The 19,066-nt window shown below is 36.7% G+C and overlaps 1 protein-coding gene across 2 annotated transcripts; it reads right to left on the bottom strand.

Moving 5' to 3' along the window:
• Positions 1-4,533: 4,533 nt before the first annotated feature.
• On the bottom strand, positions 4,534-13,551 carry gng13b (guanine nucleotide binding protein (G protein), gamma 13b). 2 transcript variants are annotated; one of them, XM_055193093.2, is made up of 3 exons: positions 13,413-13,551; positions 8,546-8,672; positions 4,534-5,972 (listed from the first exon to the last, which is right to left on the bottom strand). In XM_055193093.2, exons 2-3 carry the CDS (start codon positions 8,641-8,643, stop codon positions 5,867-5,869), a joined length of 204 nt encoding a protein of 67 aa, XP_055049068.1. In that variant the 5' UTR covers positions 8,644-8,672; positions 13,413-13,551; the 3' UTR covers positions 4,534-5,866. The 2 variants fall into 2 exon arrangements, with proteins under 2 accessions (XP_055049068.1, XP_055049061.1); XM_055193086.2 differs by lacking the exon at positions 13,413-13,551 and adding an exon at positions 12,217-12,551.
• Between the last annotated feature and the right edge of the window lie 5,515 nt (positions 13,552-19,066).

Here is a 19,066-nt window from a genome sequence, read left to right as displayed (position 1 = left end):
GAGATATGTATCTGGTGGCTATGTTACACCGAGAGTGAAAGAGAGGCATACGATCCCTGTTGGGTTGTTCATGCAGATCGTTGTGCAAACACAGCAGGCCCACTGGGGTTAACTCAGCCATGTAATGACACCACAGCGGAATAATACCCAGCTTGTTTTTGTTTGTCTTGTACAATGGCGGTTTCTTAATTGTGAGGACATTTACCCGCATTGTACGAAATGCTGGGTTGTTTCACGAACCTAAACGCTGGGTTAAAATTAACCTAAGGAGCCATATGTAGCACCCACAATTTGCAGATGAGCCAAAAGTGGGCCAAAGATCACAATCCCAACCCACGTCTCCCCTCATTCAATTTACACTTAGCCAATTCCAATTAGCCCGTGGCACTGAGGAAAGGCGTTTGTAGGGGAGAAGGAAAAATCAGTGTCTCCAGAATCTTTGCACTGTCCTCATTTGAGGAAATGAAGCATGGCCTTCACTTGACCCGTATCCCCTGGCACACAGGCAAATGGAATGAAGCGTGCAGGTGCACGACTGTACGAGAATACATGTGTAGGTTGACTATATAACAGCCCACTGACAGAACTGGATCAGTCGCCTTTGTCAGGGGACAAAAAGTCACGCTGCAGAGACAGAAATGGCTCATAAATGGCCACATGCTGCATACATGCAACACCGTACCTGTCTTTTGTTCGCACACACATCAGAATAAGGACAATTTGCTTGCATTGTCTGTTATAGAGTTATGAGTTTGATAACATCTAATGACTTCAAAGCAAATCTGATGTTTGTACTAGTTGAGTTGTTTTAATAATATGGGATCTTTTGACTATATGATGGACTGTATGTGACATGTTTTGTCTTATTAGGTTGCATTCCGTTCATCATATTCTTGAGATGGTCTTGCATGAACAAGGTTAAAAAGGTTGGATTAACACGGCCATGTAGTTTAAAAAGTAAGAGTACTAAGATTGACCCATAGTTATATTTAAATGACCACAATTCTAACTTGTGTCTCTGTAATAATAATAATAGTAATGCTTTGCTATAAGGTTGTATTTGTTAGCATTATCTAACATAAACTAACAATGAGCAATATAGTTTTTCAGCATTTATTAATCTTTGGTAATGTTACACTGTAAAGAATTTCTGTAGAAATTACAGTATTACTGGCAACTAGCTGCCAGTAACTTAACATAGATTTTACATTTGTTATTTACTGGCAACAGTTTGTTTAAAGTTAAATGAACACAAAACATTTTCAGTCTTTATCTTCTACAGTTTTTTTACAGTAATGCAAATACAATTGTTCATGTTATGTCATTATGCATTAACTAATTACACTAAGAAATGGTTTTTAAGTATATTATTCATTGTAAGTTCATGTTGGCTTATGCATTAATTCATTTTACACTTTATTGTAAAGAGTTACCAAAATCAATGATATTATCTTGTTTTTTATAGAATTTTTATTTTGTGAGGTCTATGCTTAAAGGCGGGGTGCATGATCTCTGAAAGCCAATGAAAGCAAATGACATTTGAAATCACCTAAACAAACATGCCCCTATTCCAATAAAATCTGGACCTTCTTTTGATAGACCCGCCCCACACATACACAACCCAGGCAACGATGTCGGTTAGTAGACACGCCCCTTACTGCTGATTGGCTACACTGTAAGCCCGGATAAGTTGAGTTTACTTAAAAAAATGAAGCAAACTTGTTGCCCTAAAAATTTTTAAGTAATGATTACTTAAACAAATAATCTGTTCTAACAACAATTTAAAGTTGAATAGACTTAAAACTCTTAACCTGGATTAGTTGACATTACTAGAAATTTGCGAGAAAACCTGTTGCATTAAATAACATTAGTTTTCACACAGGGTAAAACTAAACAGGTTAATTTATATTAACATAAATAAAATTGTTGGTGTAGCAGACAAATCAAGTTGACATTTGTTTAATCCTTTATATTACTTTTGGTGTTATAAATGGTATTAAAACACTTAATTCATGACTGACTTTAAGTCAATCATTGAATATATGTAATTCTCCACAGAAACACACACAAAACTGTGTGTTTGACATGCATTGTCAATACTGTGGAGAGAAATACAATAAAATGTACGGAAACACTGATCACCTGAACGGTGACTTCACAAATATATAATTTACAACAAAACAACATCAATAATATAAAAGCTTAAACCTATAAGACATTTTATTAACAAATATTTAAGTAGGATATTGAAAGTTTTTATCAGTTTTTATTTTGTGAAAAAGCTGAAAATAATCAAAATATTCGGGCGCAAAGGATTATGGGTATTCCTCACAACATGAACTAATAATTTTAAGTTCAGTGTACTTAAATGTTTTAGTTTAATGGATTTTGTATGCTTAAAAGTTAAATTAACTATACTTTTTAAGTATTTGGTCCAAAACTCAAAATATTAAATTTACTTCATTGTTTAAGTAAAGACAGTATCTGGCTTAAGCGTGTACACGGGTGTTTTGGTACTCGGCCTGACTCCCTTTTCCAAAGTTTTTTTTTAAATCATGCACCTGCTTTTAAAATAAGAATTAATTTAATTATATTTGACAATGCAATACGAATTTTTTTAAGCAAATACATGCATACTTCTATGCAAGCATTATTATTCTTGCCTATTGTTAATTTGTATCAACTTTTATTGAAAACAAGACAAAAATAATAAGCTTAAAGTAATTATATGCTGTGCAACCTTGAAAGTACAATCTCAGTTGTTTGTGTTGGGTCTAAAGCAGCATTCACACTCACATAAATATATTTGCAAGATATTCCCTTTACACAACACGTCATTTTTAGCATTCTCAAAGGAGAACAGCGATTGTGTTTAGAACACCAAGTGTTTTTACAAGTCAGAACCTATCATTTATTCACTCTTGTACTACATCCATTTACACCCATAAACCCTTCTGTGCATAAATCTCAGACCCAGATATCAAAAGCCGTATTTAAAGAGACATTGCACTTTGCCATATATGCAGGCTTATCAGATTATTGCTTTTACCCCATATGTCTACATTTGAAGAGACATTTAAACAGGTTCAATCCCATATATATTCAGAAAGATTTGTGATGGAGGCTGAGTGAGTGGATTATTTTGGGCAGATTAGGGCGTCATGAGCTGTTGGTTCAACCAGCGTTGAGAGCAATCATCTGAATGTGTGGCTAAGCGTGGCTATGGCAATGAGCACAGGGATTACCAATCCTAAACTTAGAGTGTGATCCATTAACCACTGCATTAGTCTCATTGCCCACTCATGGCATTTTTATTTGGTAGACACGTAATGGCTATGATCTAACACACATAGATCCATTAAGGGGATAGTTCACCCAAAAATTAACACTCATGTCATCATTTATTCACCCTCAGGTTGTTACATTTGCTGAGCACAAAAGAATATAGTTTTGGAGCACCATTGACTTAGTTTTTTTTCTTTCCTACTATGGAAGTCAATGGTGCTTCTGTTTCCTGCTTGATTACAAATATCTTCCTTTGTGTTTGTAACAACTTCCAGGTGAGTAAATGACGACAGAATTTCCATCTTTGGGTGAACTATTCCCTTAAGCGCATGCTAAGATATGGCTATAGCAGTAATGTGCAATGTTGGGAAAGTTACTTTTTAAAGTAATGCATTACAATACTAAGTTACTCCCAAAAAAAGTAACTAATTGCGTTACTTAGTTACTTTTCATGGAAAGTAATGCTTACGTTACTTTTTAGTTACGTTTGCATTACTTTTTCTTGGCTGAAGCTTAATCTCTTTCAGGCCTTGAAGTTGTTTTTCTGCATTCAGAAATTGCATATTTCATCACAAAAATCTCAAACTCTGGCGTGACATTTCAGTTTCTGACTCAAACTGTTACCACACAGATGTGTACGCATAGAGTAAATAATGTGACTACGTTTAGTTCAATATAGTACATAATTTTTTTAAATCGAATTAATTAAACTAAAAAGTAACTTGTATTACTTTTATTAAAAAGTAACTCGATTATTAATGTGTACATTTAGAAAGTAATGCGTTACTTTACTCGTTACTTCAGAAAAGTAATATTATTACATAATGCACGTTACGTGTAATGCGTTACCGCCAACACTGGTAATGTGTAAGATAATTTAATCTCATGCAATGCACAGATGTGTCTGAACAAAATGAATCATGTGTCTGTTAAAAAAGCAGAGCTGCATTCTTTGCCTTGGTGGGAAGGAATGCTTGGTTTTTCTTAGTTGGAAATAATTGATTCCCATGTGTTTCTTTTTTTTTTTAGCAGAGTTACTCTGTAATCTGATTCGAGAATGTGGATAAAAAAACAACAGTGGTTTGTATTGTACCAAAAATAGTTTACCACTTTTTTGTTTTAATTTACATGATGGAAATGATGGGTTACATATCTGTTAAATAAAGGGCTGCTTGTCTCTCTCAGACAGAGAAGTCAGACTACTACTTCATGCCACACAACCAAATAAAACACACAAATGACATTAAAGCTGTCTAAAAATCCTCTACTTTATTCGATAGGATGTTTTTGTAAAACATTCAATAAAAAATGTAATCACTTATTGCTTTGTTATTAAACTAGTAGTTGATCTTATGCATATTTTCTCAAAGCATACACATCATGTAATAGATATTTAGACAGATTTCTATCGTTTGAATATATATTTATATATATATATAAAAACTTGAGCAAATCAAAAGTCATAAATTAACCCCGCATCCTTGCCTTTCCACATAAGTGCAGAATATTAGCTATTAATCTAAGAAACAAAAGCCTTGGCCAGTGCACAATCTCTCAGTTTGCATATCCATTCAATGGTTAAGGGTGCTGATGGTTTACAAATCCCTCACAACACATACATTCTTTTTTAAGGAAATTGTCTACAAGGCAGTATTCAATGATGAACTGGCGAAATTCATTTTTTCTGCTTGGTTTCAAGAAATGGTGTAGTTAACAACAGCAGGTTTATAGTACACTCTTAAAATGCTGGGTTATTTTCTCAACCCAGCGTTGGGTCAAAAAGGGACGAGCCCAGTCCGTTGGGTTTTAATTGAACCATATACGCTGGGTTGTTTTAATTCAAAATGCTGGGCTTTTTTAACCCATTGTTGGGTCAAATATAAACATTGTATAGGTTAATTTAACCTGACGACTGTGCTCGAGCATTTTTGACCCAGCGCTGGGTTGAAACACCCCAGCATTTTTTAGAGTGTAGCACCGACAGCTCCAATAGTAAATCAAACTATAAATCAATAAATTAATGATTATAAATAAGTAAATAAATTAAAAAGAAATGTACATGTTAAAAATAGTTTTGAATGTGGTATAAATAGTGCAAGGCCTGCAAGACAAATGAACTGGCTGCATAACAGAGGAAAACTAACGAATTTGCTGCCATTCCCGGCTCCACAAACCATCAGCTGTAGAGGCTTTTTTTGGTGCATGCTGTGTTCTTTTCTCTCCTGTCATGCAGTCTGTCATCTAACAGGCCTTTTCTGGCATTTTGATGTCGACAACATATGCTTGAACTGAAGATGCAAGCGGCAAGACAGCATTGAAGTCGAACAGGCAAGAGAAAATTCCATTAACTGCTTATAAAGATATATGTATGGTACAATTCGAATAGTAATGCATGGCAAAGTGTCAGACCTTGCAAGTGACTATATAGAGCCCGTGATGTATGTATGTATGTGTGTGTGTGGTTTTTGCTGTACATTCATGGTGAGGGATTGAAACGGAGAGAGAGCAAGCGCCATGTGATCCAGTCAGGCTGGTGAAGGTTCAGACGGGGGCTTGGCCGATTGCTGCTGATGCTACTCTTTTATAGAAGCACACACTTTCCCTTCTCCACCCACGGATTGTTCTTCATCAGTTCAGGGTTCAGGAATGGATCCTCGGGTACACATTCCTCGACCCACTTCACCAGACTAAAGGGGAAGAAAAAGTTTCCTCAGCATTTCGGGAGACTTTGAAATGCAAATCAGTATTCTCAGGACAATAATCATTCATGTCAGATACAGTTTTCACATGAGGCCAAGTTTACTGTAGTATTTGGTCAACGTGCCCTTAGTCTGAACCCTAGGATAAGCTAAGAATATTGCACGAAGTAGCATGAGTAAAACATCACAGTAAATATCAATGGCGGCCGATGACTTATTTTTCAAGGGCGCACGATGCGATGTATGTAGCCCATCATGTGTGTGGTTCGTAATTTCAAAATATGTGTTCTGTGCGTCGAGTGAACCTATGTGCATCACGTGTCTTGTCAAAATAAGTGCCTGATGCAAACGTGTCTAAAGGGGTAACGATAAAAGCTACCCAGTCTCATGAGATTTCATGATATAGTCACGTAATTTTTTTATTCTTTTTTCGTGATATTATCACGGATTTCCGCGTTTTTTCATGATCGTATAACGAATTCCTGTTTTCATGTGATTATCACATATTGGTTACTCAACTGCTTTTTCCTATTTTTAAACCATTGTCGCTTCGCTTTAGGGTTAGATTTGGTGCTTGCATTAGAATGTCACTTTATATATTGGTTTATACTATTTTTATTTTTTTATTTGTCCCCTGGTGTTAGGGTTAGTGTTGGGTTTGAGTAGGGATGTCATTTTATGTAAATCTAACCCTAAACCGAAGTGACAATGGTAAGAAAATAGGACAAAACAGTTGAGAAAACCAATAGGTAATCCGTTACACGATCACGAAAAAACGCGGAAATTCATTATAATATCACGAAAAAGAATCAAAAAATTACGTGACTATATAACAATATTTCGTGAGACTGGGCTGGATAAAAGAGACGCTCACGTTTGCCAGATACTCGCATAATCTCATGCGTAGAGTTTACTGTTAAGGGAGTGTCTTGCGTGTATTTTGTGAACGTGAGCGTCTCTTTTATCATAAAACTGTTTTAACGCGTGTGCAGCAGGCACTTATTTTGACAAAACACATGATGCACATGGTTCACATGACGCAACAAACACATATTTTGAAAACACGAGTAACACACGACACTCCGAACACTTATTTTGAATTTGCGCCCCTTGGATGAGCAGTCACGAGCCTCCACTGGTAAATATACTTTAGGCATTTTAAATATATTTGCAAACAATGATTGTATATGGACATGTATGACATCCAACACTCTCAGAAAAAATTGTACAAAAGCTGTCACTGGGGCGGTAGACTTTAAAAAGGTCCTAATATGTATAGATACAGCTCCTAATACTAATTCTTTATGTACAAATGTGTACTTTCTAAAAGAGTACCACAAAACTTTTGTACCTTCTTCTGAGACTATAGCTGATTTACACGTGTATGAATTTTGTTACAAAGAAAACAAAATATTAGCAAATTAGGAGAAAATACATATGCGTGTCCGTGTCTGCACATAAATCTTAAGTGATTTAAGGAAACAGAGAGATGGGGGAAGATCACACCACCCATGTGCAACAAATTTGAAATAAGGGTGTTAATCACTCTTTGCTAATTTGCCATCCATCTAAGCCGATTAATAGTATTGCTGTCCCTGAGACAAGGGTGATATTATTAGATTTTGGTGAAAGAAGTGAAACTGGACCCCATCCAAACCCACCATAACACAAAATAGAATCTGTTGTCATTATGAGGACTGGGCCTTTTACTGAATATTCATGAAACATTTGTAATGACTTATAATGACTTGAATAAAATTAATCAATACTATACATTTTGTAAATACGTAATTATGCGTATGTACATATACATGTAACAAAGACACTTTTTAGCAACATTGCCATAGTAATTATGATTAAACATCATAACTTTTTCAAAATTCCTGATTTAGCTTAACTGCACAATAGTTGGGAAACATACATAGGCATAAGCTATTATTAGTGCTTGGTAAAATGTAATTTATCACCGCGAAATTACCATGGTGAATATTTCAGGAAGAGAGCTCTGTGACAGAGGGAAATGAGATGTCACTGTAATGTGACAGAGGTACTGTGAGTAACAGGCCACACTTGTTCTCCAATTAAAAAGTAAAGCACCAGAGATATGAGAGCATTTGCCCTTAACAATCAGAACAGGAGGACCTGGCCTTTGGGAAACCTCATTTATGACATGAAGTTAGCCTTCAGAAAGAAGCGTGAGGGTTATCCAACAGAAGAATTAATAGTAATTAAGTGTAATTGAAATAAATAAATGAGAATAATTTGGTGAGGAGATGCGTTTGGAATAATGTAGTCAGTTGTTGAAATTCATCGTGGTAGTTTATTTTGCAATACTGACCAATGAGCTATTCCAACTCGCATTGGTATGGAAAAAGACCATGAAGTGGCTCAAAAGACATGAAATATATAGAATAAATATATAGCAATATAGTGTTGTTTTTAATGTGATGTAAAGCAACAAAAATAGAAAAACTGAGTTCATTATAAGATTTCTTTCTATATGTGGCAATGGTTGGAACAGAGACTAAGACAACATAAAGTCCAGAAAAGATCATACTCACTCTGTGACTGTCTTTGAGGACTTCTCTCTTTTGAAGGCCAGCTGATACTTTAGACTTTCTACCTCCTTCTGCATCTGAGGCAAGTCCATCTCATCCATGACTGTGGCTTTATGTATAAGCAATCAAACTAAACATAAACAAGAATTGAAACATGATAAAGATGTAATGTTCTGCCCCAAAATAGTCTCTTTGACTGACTATGTGTTGATGTTAAAATAAATCTTGCTGGACTACTATAATTGACATTATACCATTATAATATATGACATTATAATTTTATAATAAATTATAATTTAAGTTAAGTGTATATTTTAATTTTGGTCTTATTGTGCACCACATTAACATGAGGAGCTCATATAAACGCCACATGAGATAATGATATTGACCGAATGCTGTTGGCATGTATTATATGTTCATTACAATACCTTTGCTTCAAATCCAGTTACTCTGGCCTCAGGCCAATCAGGATTACTGCTTCATTGGCAGAATCCGCTAAACACCACATAGATTTTAGCAAAGTCCTATAAGTGCACGGAAGATGAATCAAATAAACAACGGCACGCAAAATGACCGTGGAGCACATTTAAACTTGGGTCCCTTATGAGTACTTGGGCCTGAATACAACCCATATGTGGCAGTGACATTGATCAAAGCGCCTCATATGTGTGGTTCAGTTTCTTCATTTTTACATTTTTTATTTGCAGCAGTTGCCTGTTTAGTGATTTTATAACTGTTTAATATGTCTTGTCCAATAAAGGGGATTTTTTTAGAGTAGAGGTTTTTCAATACACTTAAAGTGCAAAAGCATTAATGCTTGACGAAAGGCTTGTCTGAAGCGTGGCCAACAGCAGCAACACATGATCCAGTCTTGCGTAAACGTAATTGGCTGGCTCTCACTAGGTTATTTGCATAAAGCGAGCTGATTGGCTGACGCATGCTTTGGCGCTTGAAAAGTTGAGAAATGTCCAACTTCTGCCGCGAGCAGTGGCGTGACGTTGACGGATCCACAATTCAGTTCGACAACGCATGACGTCACCCATTAAAAGTTAATGAGATGCGTTAAAGGAACAATGTGTAGTTTTTAAGTATTTTTTGAGGTCAAAAATAAAAACTGCTAAACCAGCTGAAACGGTCAAGAAGATAACTGATTACATAACTGCTACATTTAAAAAAAACGATTCATTCAGCCCACTCAATTCTTTAAGGCAAGTGGTTGCAATCAATTTATTTCAGCTAAAACAAAAGTTTTTTTATTTTATTTTTTACATTTTTTTTTGTTAAAATGTAGCTTAAATAAATTTATTACAACCACTTACCTTAAAACAATTGAGTAAATTCAATGGATCATTTTTTTTTAGTGTACCGTAGTTGCCACACGCATTTGGAAAAGCGAGGTGCTAGAGAGCACTATTCGTTTGAATACAAAATACAGTTTCATCACTAGATGGGGGAAAATACTACTTACTGTCCCTTTAACGCTTTCGCCCCATGTGAATGTACTGTTACAGGGTTTTGCAGTGAAACACAGTTAAATTTGTTAAATACCAATGAAATGACTAAAGTGACATTTGTGAAAATAAGGCATTTAAGTTACACTTACTAATAACATTTTTATAGGAATTAAAGTGAAATTACTGAAACTAAACATAAGAGCCTAATAAAAAAAAATGCTTATTTACAAGAGAAAATCTCAGACGTACTTAGAGGGTTTTGCATCTGAACTCCTCCAATGCGACCAAAAGCAACAAAACTGGCTAAAAATCTTCTCAAGGTTTTATGTATTGTTTATATCTTACTGATTCCTTAATAGTTTGAAATGTAGGCTACTTTAAAAGATGATGTTTGATGTAGATTTTACAACTAACAGGCAGCCAAAATGAACAGATTGTATCTAATAATAATAAAAAACATGTTGTGTGTTATCGTAATGGTTATGAGATGCTTCCTCCACTCTCTGCAGAGGTTGGAGAGGAATCTGGGTTTGTGTCTTGAGAGGTTTAGTGTTAAGAGACCAGCATTAGTGCATGTGTGAGTCAGACAGCAGATACAGTTAGATACAGTTCAGCATGCAGGTGTTCTGCTGCCCGACTGCGTCCATCCCATAATGGCTTTTAAGCGCTTCCGAGCAACAGCAGCCAGATGCTGGAGGCTCTTACTCTAAAAGCTCTGATTTCACTATCTGACACTAAACACACTCAGAGCAAAGAAACTCTGCCGATTTCCAAATAAAAACATGTTTAGAAAAAAAGGGACATTGAGGAATATCAATTAAATCGTTTTAAATTAGTGTACACATGTTATGCTTCAATCATAATTTATGTGAAGTCATTCAGGAAATAATGTATTTATGTGCCACTGTTGCATTCATCCAAATCTAACAGAAGCAGAAATCAGTTGTGGCCAGAGGGATTTCAGCAGTGCATCACTGAGGCCCAAAACAAATACAGTTCTTTAAATCAATAGAGTCCAAAAATATGCAGCCGTTTGCCGCAAGGCATAAACCTCTTTTCCCTTCACCCCGTTAGTCTCAAACCAACTATTATTAATGCATGAAACATCTGTGATGAAATGAAAGTACAGCACTATTCAGATTTTTGCATTGTACTTATATGTTAGTAGTAATATTGCATGTACTCATAATTACACTTTGACGGTACGTATTAGATTGAGGACCACATCCAACTTCCCAAGCCAATATCTTTGATGTTCAATAATGTAGGTCAACACCACACAGGAAAACATCTCGGTTTATTTAAATAATAAATGAATTTAAAGTGTAACAATGACAAAACAGAGGTAGCTATTTTTATTGTAATGCTTACGCCTACATTGTACAGTATATAGATGTTCACATCCAAATAGATTTGTATGGGTGCTGAAAGAACTAAGGAGCTAAATTAATGAATTGAACTGTTGTAATGCAATTCTATACGAAAGTAAGATGTGACATTAGATATGAGTGAATTGTACATTAGAAATTATATAGACCTTTTAGTTAGATGATATTTTATATGAGATATAAGCGAGATATCACATTAAATATGAGATATGATTAAGATTTAACAGTACATTGGATATGACATTAAATGTTAAATATAATTTGAAATATGAGTGAGATATGACATCACATTACATATGAGATATGTGAGATATAACATTAGATATGACTTTACATATTAGATGAGTGAGATATAACATTAGATATGTGATATGACATACAGGTAGTAACGGTATGGAAGGCTAATCTGGGGAAAAACTAGCATAACTTGCTGTGGGCTACGTAACTGTCTCGGTTAGGTGTTTAACCTTACCGGCTGATAAAACGGTAAAACTAAGGTATTGCAAGCCGATTGGGAATTGTCTGATTTCTTGTCTGATCTTCATACTTGTAACGTTAACATTCAAATCACCTTTTAGTAGACAACTCAATTTATCCACCAGCTTGGCCGATGTAAGCAGGATGCGTTAAATTGAAGTTTTATGTAACATCGTTGCCATTGACAGCGGTGATGATGGGAGAGATAATATGAATAATGTAAAAGAAATGATCTAAGACTATGCGAATATCCATCACAGACACATCATGACAACAGTATAAGTTATGCCAACGGTCATATCATGTCAAGCATTAAAATGATTATATCGATATGATTCCCATTTGTGCCGCTTACCTCGGTGATGTATCTTTGAGTATAATACCGAAGCCCGTTCTTGTATTAGGAATTATCCCTGTGATTAATAATAATGATAAAAAAATCACAGACACGCCTGTATCCAGTTGCCGAAAATGCGATAAATAAACGTGTATCCACTGTGGACTGTTACGGTAATGTCTTTATACGCTCCGGTAGCAGCGGTAGCAGCAGCAGTAGTGGAGAGATGAAATGATGCTGCTGAAGAAGTTGAGCCGATGGCAGTGCAAGGACGCTGCTCAGTCGCTGCTGGGCCAATGTAAAAGCGAATTACAGGAGGTGGTGGGGCCGAAATCTGTATGGGAGGGGGGTAATCGGGGGGCGGATATATTTGCTGTAAAGTCTAAATGCTTTATCTGATGCTCGAGACAAATGGACGCCCAAAGTCCCGCTGAATGTCCACTGCATAGATTTTCCATACGCATATGGCCCTGCATGGTCTTCTCATACGTTTTACTTGGCATTTAGTCCCTAATATGGTGAAATTGAGCTCTGACATGTTACTTGTGCTGCGCAGCGATTAAGCTATTGCGGAAAGTTTCTGCAAGACGAAAAACAAATTTACAAAAAAAATATTTTGTAATAAACTTACGCCCACATTACTATAATTCTATGCAAAAAAGAAAAATAAATAATTAGTGCATGCATATTAAGCAACACATTTCAAATTGAAATCGCTTACTATAAAACAATTGATGACACATACTGCACTCACTCATTTTGTCCAATCAAACGGTCACTACAATGAAAATATCCTTCACACCAATACTATCTTCATGTCCATGCATAAGAAAAGTAAAAGCTATTGGCTATTTTTTAAACAATGGGATGAGCCTTTAGAATGTCAACTTTCTATAGCCTAAAATACATCACAACAACACACAGGGAAGAAAACCGTGCTCATCCATCAAGTCCAGAGGACCCTTAAAGTTTGCCTTTTGGTTGGACTGTCATCTCTTCCAGTGTAATTCATAGCAGCAGTCATGTCAATTTCCTATAATATCACACTTTGGAAAGCAGTAGGACCTCTCTTGGGGGCATCAATGCTTTTTTAATTCATTTTGCCTCTTTGAACTGTATTAAAATGAAAGCCAATGTCTTAAAAGGGACATTTCACAAAACTTTTTAAATAAAGACTTTAAATATTAAAGCAACACTAAAGAGTTTTTTTTTACCTTAAAATAACGTTTACAAAAAAAGTTTCAGTCGTTCATCCACGCGAAACACTTTCACATTCGTTTTGCAGTCCTCTATCGGCCAAAACCGTATTAAAGAAGTTTCCAACCGTCGGGTCGCGGTCCTGTAGTTCGAGTGAAAACTACAAAAACTTGCTTTCGGCAGACGTACAATCCAATCAGAGCCAACTTTGCTGCAGTAGGCTAAATTATTTACGACAGTGGTAATGGACAATTCCGCTTCCAACCTGTAGGGGGAGCAAAGAGCAAAAATGTGCCGTTTTTGGGTGTGACCTTTTAAATGCAAATTAGCTGATCTCTGCACTAAAGGGCAGTGCCGTGGTTGGATAGTGCAGTATTATTTAAATAAGATTCCCTTCTGACATCACAAGGGGAGACAAATTTAAATGACCTATTTTTTCACATGTTTGCAGATAATGGTTAACCAAAACTAAATTACTGGGTTGATCTTTTTCACATTTTCTAGGTTGAAATAAGTCCTGGGGACCCAATTATAGCACTTAAAGGTGCTCTAAGCGAATTCACGCGTTTTAGACCAAAAAACATTTTTTGTTACATACAGCAAACATCTCCTCACTATCTGCTTGCTGCCTGTCCGCTGAACAAACTGTAAAAAATGCAATCTCTGTAGACAACCTGGGCTCCACAAACTGCAATAAAAACAAAGTGGCCAAACCTAACCAACACGAAACATAACAAAGAGGCTGTTTACACTTGGCATTAACATGTGTTTTCGTCGATCGGATCAAAGGTGGACGACGTTAATGCCAGGTGTAAACGGTGTTCAAAACGTTTTGAACTCGTCCACTTTCGATCACTTTCAATCACATCCAGATGTGGTCGAAACCACTTTCGATCGGACCGCTTTGGAGTTGCGGAACGCACATGTGGTTGAATGCGTTCAAACAGCCACACGCGACTGCCTTCTCTCCGCCCGTTTATCTAATCTGAGGTATTAAACACAAGTTTTATGTCTTTTTTGACTTCTGGCGTGAACATTCGGTGAACAGCGCTATTTTTAGCCTTTCATTGATAAAACTAAGCGGCTGATCTCTGTAGTTTCGTTTTGAAAGTGTGTGAAAGTTGCGCGATCCTATTTCATCAATTGCGCTGAAAATTCAAAGAAAGCTCTTACATACTCATGTACAAAACACTGTGCAGCATGTTTACTTCCTAAACAAGCAGTGCACTCCGACATAATATTAGTTTGCGTCCATATTATCTCATAATTACTCCCGCTCGGGTTTGAATGACAGCAGAGAGACTCGCCCACCGTCTAACAGAACACCCCCTCATAGTATTCAGCACAGAAGCGGTCGAAAGTGGACAAAAGAGACGGATTTAAATACCAGGTATAAACGTAATGTGTCTCTCTCGTCCACTTGTGATCCGATCGATGAAAACACATCTTAATACCAAGTGTAAACAGTCCCAAAGTGTTCCAGCCAATAAACGACAAGAAGGATTTGGGGTGGGGGTTGGGCGCATTCATGACAGCACGGAAGGGAGGGGGAGGGGGAGGAGTTAGCTACGCTCCGTTTGTTTGAAAACAGTTCAAACATCAACAAAAAGTGACATCGCACAGATTCGCTTAGAGCGCCTTTAAACATGGAAAAAGTCAGATTTTCATGATATGTCACCTTTAAAGGAATAACAGGGAACTAGTCCGGCTCGCTCCACCTTGATCACAGACAGCCCACCCCAATACAACCCTGCTCATTTTGCCATTGACTTCTTTTAATTTTTATTTGACAGTTGTCTGAAATTGTTTTAAAAACAGAAAATGAGTAAGAGCCACCGAGCATGTTCTCCCTACAGCCATCTACTAGCCATTACTTTAGCATACCCTATACTCATATTTTGTGGCACATGCCATTTATTACACATGTAAACAGCAGGAATAAAACTGCATTTTGAACGGGGTTAATGGATCCTGAACAAAAACATCCTGGATGCTGACTTCTGGTCAAGCTTTTGCTTGGTCCACTGGCGATTCTTTGACTTAATAGTGGAAAGTAGGGAAGCAGTTCATAGAGAATGTGATGCTCCATCAAAGAAAATTTGTACAGATACCCTTTAACAGCCTGGGGGCCGCATTCTGTAGATAAAGACACATCTCCATGTGTTCTTAATTGACGGGTGTTCATGAGAAACTGCCATTAGGCTTTAACTCAAAGAGCAAATGCCGGGGGCCCAGAGCTGCTCTAATGGATGTTGTAGCTGAAAGAAAACAAGACCGTGGGCCATGTACACACTGGAAAGTTTCAGAAACAGATTTAAATGTGGGAGTGAATCCCCTAAATGAATGCTCCATGGGTCTATGGAACAAGACTCAAACTGTAATGACTGACACAACCATAGAGAATAGGTCCCAAGTTTTGTATTAACTGCTGATGATAAAACAAACATTAGACAGAAGAGACATCTAACAACCGCAATGTTATTAAACCGCCTTTGGCAGAGGCGTCTTGTGTATTTTTGGTCTCCAGTGTTATTTAATGAGAAATTAGTGAAAACTGGTACAGTGAGCTAGAATGTTACAACACCTAGTCAGCAAATTTCTTTTGGCACAGAAATAGCCTAAATAAACAACTGAACTCTGGCCCACATTAGAAAGTGTAGGCCCATGTGGTGCATTTATTTTAGCCAAAAGCCCAGAGCTGAACCAAAACAGTGACATAATTCCACCTGCAGTAGGCCATAGAATAAAAACAAGTGGCTCATATGTGAACCTTATATGGTTTAGTTCTTTGGCTGATGGCCCTTATGTGGCCCAAATGTGGCTGATAGACCAAAAGACAGAATACTCCAGAATTGAACCATAACCTTTTTTTTATTTAAAATATCTCGTCTAAATCAGTCGTAGGCACAAAAATAAAATTAATTTTAAAAAGTCCATAAGTCAAATACTCAACTACACACATTTAATTAAAATGTACAACTGGCATTTCATGTTATAGACTCAAATAACTACAGACACTCAGTATTCAGCTGCCATGCATTTTTAAACAGTTTTTTTTCATGTGTGGCTCAAATGTACTTTATATCTTAGCAAGTTTCAATTAATTTACATTATTTAGTCTCTATAGGTCTTTTATGAACTAAGTTGCTTATTTTGTTTTAACTCATGTAAGTTATAATACATTAACACACATAAATACATAAAACTTGAAACATATACAAATGTAATACATGTAGATTAACATTAGATTATTAATTGCTGTAAGATAAACAAATGAATGGATTTGAATGGATTGGAAATTATTATACAATTGTAAAAACTACTTAAATCTCCTAATATAACTAAGACTAGTACTGACTTAAAGGTGCAGTGTGTAAATTTTAGTGGCATCTAGGTGTGAGGTTGCGAATTGCAACCAACAGCTCAGTCCACTGCTCACCCCTCGCTTTTAAAACACATAGAGAAGCTACTGTAGCCGCCACCGGAAAAACATGTCATAGTTGGAGACAACTTAGTAAAAAAGTTTGTCCTTTAAGGGCTTCTGTAGAAACATGGCGGCACAAAATGGCAACTTCCACGTAAGGGGACCCTCGGTGTATGTAGATAAAAACGTCTCATTCTAAGGTAATAAAAACATAACGGTTCATTATAAAAAGGTCTTTATACACCCCTGATAATATAGTTTGTATACTATTTTGCATTTCTGTCAAGAGATCCTTTTAAAAAATTACACACTGCACCTTTAATCTAAACCCTGTCTGGGAAACGGACTCAATGTTTTTCAAATACAACTTCTGATATTATAGTGCATATTTCATGAACTTAAACATGATGATTAAGGGTGTACTCACGGTCGCCGTGATTTCACCAAGTATGATGTGATCCTGGATCAACATTTTTTGATGATCCTGGATCAACGTTTTAAAAAAGATACCCCAACCTACCCTTAACTCAAACCCCAACCATTTTAAAACCCTAAAAATTAGTGTGAAATAATAGTTTGATGAGTATTTCTTAAAAAGCCCCAACTCAATCCTAAACCTAAATCTAACATACACACTAATCCTAATCCTGCAATCGGATTGGTTAATGAAAATGTTGATCCAGGACCGCCAATGGTGTTGACCCAGGATCACATTCTACTTGGTAAGATTACGTTCTCACACTAGGTGTACTGTACCATACCAGAGTACGTTTGACCCCCAAATTACTTTTAGTTTGGTTGGTGTGATCGCTCCATACCGTTCCTTGGTACGCTTTGCAGAGGTGGTCTCTGGCACGATTTGCTTTGATTTGGGGGTGGGGCCCATGCCCTAACCGCACCAGAGTGCGAAACGCAGCGCGGACTGATTTATGACATTAAATAACCATGAGAGAGACTTTAAAGCCTATTAGGAGCAGTCTGCTCTGCTTTAATATCATACACCAAATACTCTGTGCAGCGCTCATGATTTCAAACACACCTAATAAGTTATAATTACAATTTTTCTCAAAACAATCTTTTAATAACGTAAGCTTACTCGGGTACAGATCATTAGGTTTAGTGTGAGTGCAGATCAGCGGGGACAATCCACTTGGGTGTACGGTCTGGTAAAGAATAATATGAGGGCATCCTAAAAGTTTATTTCATTGTCAGAAGTATACAAATAAGATGAAACATTAGAAAAAGTTGACAACAGAAGTATGTTTATGGTTTTCCCAAACAGAAAGTGTCTGGGTGCGAGCGTTTCTACTTCTTCTGATGCAAAAGTAGGGAACAAAGTTTTCCTTTTTTTCACAATGGACTGTAGTTTCCTGTTTATTTTATGGATACAGAGTCAATCTAAACAGCCATGGACAATGAAATGTTTGGAAGGCCAAATAAGGCACTTTTGTTTTCGCAAAGAAACACACAGCGTCTCCACGACATGGCAGCACTGTCTGTCGAGCCGTTTTAGGCATTTCCCAGTGTTCAGCGCTGAGTGCCCAAAGTTGAAAAATGCTCAACTTTGGGTGAAACACTCAGCTCGTCAATGTCACTGTTAACACAGCCATCCAACACAGTGAAGGAGGGACGGGACAAATACAACAACAACTGGCGCATCGTACATCGACTGATAAGCAGAACAGAAGTATCATAGCAAACAAAGCACTAAGCTGAAGAAACGCTGGCAAGCGCCCACAGTTGGAGTCTGCCTGGCGTTTTTAGCCGCGTTTAAACACTATAGATCTACACGCTCCCTAAATCATTTGGTTTGAGATTTTGAGCCTAACTTAGCATATTTTGCACATGCACAACAGCTAAAAAGTAAACCATGAAATCGCATTATATGACCCCTTTAACTTTTTACAGTGGGCATGGTATCTAGATAAATTAATAAGTTAAAGATACCTAATCTAGTGAACTTTTTAGTAACATTGTAACTTTTTGTTTCAGTTTTTACCTAAATTATTTTATCATTATACAGTGAACATGTTTAAATACAAAATAAATGACGAAACCTCTGCCGATGGCGATGTACATTGTGGTTGTTAGCATCTGCTGTCTAGTGTTTGTTTTTATCATCAGCAACCAATACAACTGTGTCTATTAACTAAATCAACTAAATTGCGGGAGTGACTCCTGTTCCGTATATGCAACCATTATTTTGGTGCAGTTGTCACGCCTGAAACGTTGTGTACATGACCCATA

Source organism: Misgurnus anguillicaudatus, chromosome 19, assembly GCF_027580225.2.
Source record: "Misgurnus anguillicaudatus chromosome 19, ASM2758022v2, whole genome shotgun sequence".
Classification (NCBI taxonomy): Eukaryota; Metazoa; Chordata; class Actinopteri; order Cypriniformes; family Cobitidae; genus Misgurnus; species Misgurnus anguillicaudatus.
The sequence above is the reverse complement of the archived record's forward strand: the minus strand, read 5'-3'. Positions and strand labels throughout refer to the sequence as shown.